The sequence below is a fragment of the Pipistrellus hanaki genome (genome assembly GCF_964339955.1).
Source record: "Pipistrellus hanaki genome assembly, chromosome: 1".
NCBI lineage: Eukaryota > Metazoa > Chordata > Mammalia > Chiroptera > Vespertilionidae > Pipistrellus > Pipistrellus hanaki.
The window spans coordinates 208,564,319-208,570,318 of record NC_140503.1 but is presented as its reverse complement, the minus strand read 5'-3'; the positions used below and the strand labels follow the sequence as shown (position 1 = coordinate 208,570,318).

The 6,000-nt window shown below is 64.0% G+C and overlaps 1 protein-coding gene across 1 annotated transcript in view; it reads right to left on the bottom strand.

The window, feature by feature from the left end:
- The window catches only part of SORCS2 (sortilin related VPS10 domain containing receptor 2), a 143,657-nt gene that overhangs the window by 25,422 nt on the left and 112,235 nt on the right, over positions 1 to 6,000 (bottom strand). The window contains exons 6-9 of the mRNA XM_084881488.1: positions 4,406 to 4,470; positions 2,814 to 2,932; positions 2,115 to 2,204; positions 64 to 243 (exon numbers count right to left, since the gene is read on the bottom strand). Of these exons, the coding sequence (XP_084737614.1) occupies positions 64 to 243; positions 2,115 to 2,204; positions 2,814 to 2,932; positions 4,406 to 4,470 (454 nt within the window). The remainder of the gene's footprint in view (positions 1 to 63; positions 244 to 2,114; positions 2,205 to 2,813; positions 2,933 to 4,405; positions 4,471 to 6,000) is intronic.

The following is a 6,000-nucleotide window of genomic DNA, read 5'->3' as shown; positions in this document are numbered from 1 at the left end:
CACACACACCCCTCCCCCGTGCCCGGGACGGAGGGTTGGGGGCAGGGGCAGCGGGCCGCCCACCTCCAGCACGTCCACCAGCACGCCCCCCTCGGCCTGCCGGGAGCTGCGCACGTCCCCCAGCACCAGCGCGTAGAGCACGCCGCGCGGGTCCGACAGGTACAGGTTGTAGGTGTCCGTCTGGTACCACTCCTGCACCGCCACCAGCACCTGGCTGCCGTCCGTGCTGACCACCTGCAGGTCCTGGGCGGAGAGCACGCTCAGAGGCCACGGGGAGCGGGAGGCCCACCTGTGGCCTCCACGTTCCCACCGTAAGAACGGGCTGCCAGCGGGCCTCCGCAGGGGCTGCAGCCGGGGCACCGGCCGGGGGGGCCGTGAGGCCTGCTGCCCGCCGGCCAGGCCGTGTGCCCATCTGTCCCTGCAGGAGGGGCAGCAGCCCGGGGCCAGGCCCCAGCGCCAGGGGGCAGGGCGGAGTCTGGTGTCCACATAACCCAGCGGTCGGCAGACTGCGCTCTCGAGATATTATATATGCGGCTCATGAGCCGCTGTTTGCCGCTCTGTTCACTAACGAGTTTGCCGACCACTGACCTAGACTCTCGATTCCAATAATTACAGGCTGTGGTTGTTCCTTGGGATTAAGCCCCTATCCCAGTGGTCGGCAAACTCATTAGTCCACACAGCCAAATATCAACAGGACAACGATTGAAATTTCTTTGGAGAGCGAATTTTTTAAACTTACACTTCCTCTAACGCCACTTTTTCAAAATAGACTCGCCCAGGCCATAGTATTTTGTGGAAGAGCCACCCTCAAGGGGCCAAAGAGCTGCATTTGGCTCGCAAGCCGCAGTTTGCCGACCACGGCCCTAAGTGAAACCACGACTTTCCCATTTCTGACTCAGGCGGGGTCTGAGGACTCGTGTCCTCCAACTTCACAGCAATCAGCGCCCGAGGCTGGCAGGACCCGGAGCCCGTCTCCTCTCGCCACCGCACTCCTGTCCTCCAGCCAGGCTCTCCCTGCCCCAGGGCCTTTGCACGTGCTCTGCTGCCACCGGCACAGCTCACCTCCTCCTCCTTTGGGCTCCAGGTGAAACACCCCCTCAGGGACCCTCCATCCTCTGCCTCTGCCTCTCACTCCCTTCACAACACAAATCACGACTTAGCGATGACTTTACTCTGCCTGCAGCTTGGTTTCCTGCCTCTCTCCTCTGAAAACGCCTCCAGAGCAGGACTGGGAGTCTGGGTCACAGCGGCTGGCAGCAGCAGCTTCCGGCCTGCACCTGCCCAGGGAGCATGTGTGGGAGGCAGGGTGCAAGCAGCTGCGAGGGGCCAGGCCACACAGCGGCCTCCGGAGGGAGAGGGGTGGGAGGCGGGCTTCAGGCCCACCCAGACCGGGGCTGGTGCCCGGCTTTGGTTCCTCACTGGCTGTGTGACCTCAGCCAGGCTGCTCAGCCTCTCTGGACATCCATCTCCTCCCTGCAGGATGGGAATCACGTGTCTGCAGGGTGTGCTGTGGAGCTCAGGCCTCAGGTTAGGCCGGCAGCAGGGCCTGGGCAGCCCCCAGCTCCCGTGTCTGTCTGTCCGGGCGAGGGGAAGGGAGCAGCACCCATTGAGCACCTACTATGTGCCAGGCACCGCACCAGGCAGAGGAACGCCGAGGCTGAGAAGCAGAAGCTGGGCCGAACGCCAGCTGAGAACATGAGGCCGCCAGGAGGCCCCTGCACCCTGGTGCCGGGAAGGAGAGGGTGGGGTCGAGGAGGAGAGGGAGGCCAGGCCAGCCTGGAGGCTCAGTGGGGAGTGCCTTTCTCCTGAAACAGCACGTGGGCGGGCGGAGCTCTGGGGAGGCCGGCTGGCAGAGGCCGGAGCACGGCAGAGGCCCTGAGACGGCACGAAGCTGGGCACGCAGGAGGCTGGTGCGGGGCAGGAGGGAGCGGAGCTGGAGGAAGCTCGGCCACAGGGCCCTTGTCCATCCTGACCCGGGGTCCCCACACACCCGTGTGAGAGCCTGTGCCCACACTGAGTGCAGCTCAGGTGGTGGCCACGGGAGTGACGGAAGAGGGGGAGAGTGGCGGGGGGGGGGGGGGTGGGGGGCAGGTGCAGGTGAGGAAACCTCTCACCTTCGGCAACGCGTACTTCGGCAGCTTCATCAGGGCAAACTCGTTTTGACGATAAGACACATAGTACTTGGTCTGGTTGCTGGACGTTGCCTAACAGGAGAGAGGGGTTTTTGAGGGGTTCTGTTCCCTTCCAGCCAGATCCTCACGAATTAAAAGCCAGCACGCAAAAAAAAAAAAAAAAGAAAAGAAAAAGAAAAAAGAAAAAAGCGCCCTTTTACTTTGCCTGTTCCTGCTCTGCCTGAAATAGACAAACTCCTATTCATCCTTCAAAGCCCCATACCGAACGCCCCTCCTCTGAGAAGTCTTCCCCCACCTCCTTCAGCTGGAACGACTCTTTCCTCCTCCCCGTTTCCCTGCAGCTGCGTTATGGAGCAAGGTGGAATGGTTTATCCAGGAAAGGCCAGCGCCCTGGCCGGGGATCAGCTTTGTGGGACTGGTGAGGGGGTGCCTCAGCCTCAGCCGCAGCCGCAGCCCCAGCCACAGCCGCAGCCACAGGGAAACTGAATTAGTGGCACTTGAAAATCACGACCTGAGCTGCACTCACTGTGGGCACAGGCTCTTCCTCCAGCTCCGCTCCCTCCCACCCCGTGCCAGGTGCCTGCATTCCCCCTTACCTGCCCATCCCTGCTGCCCGCGCCCTGCCCGCTCCCTGCCCGCTCCCTGCCCGCTCCCTGCCGCGCCCGGGCGCCCGAGCCGCACCTTAAAGAAGACGAACTGGTCCTGCAGGAGCAGGGACCGGTGGTCGATGGGGCCGGCGAACGGCGCGCTCAGCCTCCTGCTGGAGCAGTTGTGGACGTGGGCGGTCACGTAGCGGGTCCCTGCGGGGGGAGGGCCGTGGGCGGCTGAGCTCTCTATCCGGTCACCCCAAAACTGAAGGCTGGGCCGTCCTGGCCGTCTGCCCCCGGGTGCCCCCGGGGGGTTGCTGTGGGCTGGCATTGAAGGGACCTGCCCGTGGCCACAGCCACTGCTGCGTGGGGTGTGGGCTCTGGGCCCGCGCTCTTTCCCCCTCTGGAAGCTGTCGGTGGCCCCTCTTACAGGTGAGGAGCCGGAGGCCGAGGAAGGGGCAGGTGAGTCTAAAGCACGGTGTGGCCTACGGCTGCTTTCAGAGCGGCACAGCCCACGGTGGCAGCGACCACGTGGCCCGCCGCTGAGTCACCAGCCGGCCCTGACGGGAACCGGTGGCCGGGTCCCAGCCCAGCAGGCGAGCGCCGGGACCTGAGCGCAGGGTGGCCACACCCGCCCGCGTCCATGCCCCTCCCTCCACCCGGTGCCGCACTCCACGGCCTCAGGAGTGCGGGTCCGGTCACTCAGCGGCACGTCAGCCCACAGCCAGCCACCCTGTGCCGATGCCACGGCCCCCGACCCGCCACGGCCCCTCGCAGCGGCCTCCCACGCCCTGCGGCCAACAGTGCCTGTCCTGCCACGGCTGCCTGGCTGCACACGTGGTGGGGACCGGCCTACGTCAGGCCTGAAGGTGGCAAGTCACTCACTTAACTGTTAACTCACTTTCTCATTCATTCACTCACTCATTCACTCACCTGTTAACTCACCCACTCACTCACTCACTCATTCACTCATTCACTCGCTCACTCATTCACTCGCTCACTCATTCACTCAATCACTCACTCATTCATTCGCTCACCTGTTAACTCACTCACTCACTCAATCACTCACTCACCTGTTAACTCACCCACTCATTCACTCGCTCACTCATTCATTCACTCACTCACTCGCTCACTCATTCACTCACTCACTCATTCACTTAATCACTCATTCATTCACTCACCTGTTAACTCACTCACTCACTCAATCACTCACTCACCTGTTAACTCACCCACTCACTCACTCAATCACTCATTCACTCATTCACTCACCTGTTAACTCACCCACTCACTCATTCACTCACCCACTCACTCATTCATTCACTTACCTGTTAACTCTCTCTCACTCATTCACTCACCTGCCAACTCTCTCACTCACTCTCTCATTCATTCACTTACCTGTTAACTCACTCACCCACTCATTTACTCAATCACTCACCCACTCTCTCGCTCACTCTCTCATTCTCTCACTCCCTCTCTCTCTCACTCACTGACTGTCTCACGGTGGTGAGGCCCGTGTTCCAGGCCAGGTGCCAAGACAGGTGAACGCCAGGCTCGTGGCGCCGAGGGCTGCACAGCGGGAAAAGGCCTGGTTTACGGCGCAGCACACACGCAGAGCTGGCTATGCAGCTTGTGCAGGAGGGCGCTCCGGGGGACGGCGCGGGGACCATGGCTGGCCGGCCGGCTCACCTCCTGCAGGGTCCTGGGCCTCCATGTGGACCAGGTCCGCGCCGTCGCCCGCTCCAGACTCAGCCCTGGAAAGAGGGGGCTCAGGTTGGCACTGGGAATGGGGTCCCCAAGACTGACACGTGCCGGTGTCAGTGTCCTGTCCCCTGTAGTCACGTGGCCTTCCAAGCTGGAGACCATCCCGCTGTGGGCAGGAGACCGGTCCTCCCCAGGGCGCCACGGCTCAGGGGTGCGCCTGGCAGGGCCCGGTCTGCTGAGCGTCCTACTGCATCGTCTCCACAGAAGACGTCCCTTAGACGTTCCCATGGTATGTGTGCGTGTGCGTGTGTGCATGTGTGTCTGTGTGTGAGTGTGAGTGTGTGTGTGTGTTTGGGGGGCATTTTGTTTTGTTTTTTATCAAAATGAACTGGAAGCCAGGGGCAGGCCTGGGGTATCGCCCTCAGTGTGCAGATTAGGAAACAGGCTCAGAGAGCAAAGCGCGGGCCTGAGGGTGCACGGCCGTCAGAGGCAGAGGCGGGCTTCCCTGCAGGCTCTCCCTCACCCGGGGCTCCCCCCCCCCCCGGGGTGTCCTGGGCAGTCACTGGTCCCCCTGCTGCTGCCCACCTTCCCCAACGGCGATAGTGGCCAGGGGCTCAGGCACACGGCGGGCATGTGCCTGGAACCCAGCGGGCACCGTGGCTGTGGAGGGGGTGCCCGGGGCCCGTGGGGGCCCAGGGGGTCCCCACGTCGTCCTCAAGGGCCCCAGGAGGCCACTCTGTGGCGCTCACTGTGTGCATCTCAGAACAGCCGGGAGCCGAGCCTCAGGCACACGGGCCTCAGCCAGCCCACTGCCCGCTCAGGGTGCAGAGTGCCCGCTGTCAGCACATCCACCGCCGCTCACGCCCATCGCTGTCGCCCCTGCATCCCGGGGACCGGCTGCGGGCAGCATCGGTGGTTATCGCTCACACACAACAACGGGGGGGAGGGGGTCTGTGGGGCTCAGGGGGAGAGCAGTGCGGTCACAGCGCCTGCCTGAGGCTGGTTTGCTGGCAGGACTGACCTGCGGCGGCTCCTCTGGGGCCGAGGGGTCTCTGTGAGCCGGCCACCTCCCCCATCCAGGCCGCCTCCGCTCAGTCCCACGCCTCGCCCCCCCAGCCTGGGAGCCCTGGGGCCAGCAGCTGGCCCAGGGACAGGCCGATGATGGATGGCCGGGCTACGGTTTCCAAGGAGGGAGCGAGCCCTCCGTGGGCAGCCCCGGGAGAGGGCATGGCTTCCGCCCCCGCGAAAGGCCCGGCCCGGAGCCCAACGGGACAAAGGCCCCTTCGTGCGGGCGGGCGGCTCAGCAGACCGGCTCCCCGCCGGCTGCCACGGTGTGTGTGGAGCGAGAGCGGGCAGGGAGCTGCTCCTGTGTGTGTGCACGTGTGTGTGTGTGTGCGTGTGCACGTGTGTGTGTGTGTGTGTGTGTGTGTGTATGTGTGTGAGTGTGTGTGTGTGAGCAATCTGGCAGGCAGAAGGGCGCGTCCCCGGAGGCCGCTGCACAGAAAGGCGGGGCGGGAGCGCGGGCTCTGAGCGCCGTGGCCTCGCTGCCCGGCCGCGGGGTGCTTGTCCTCCGTGGGCCT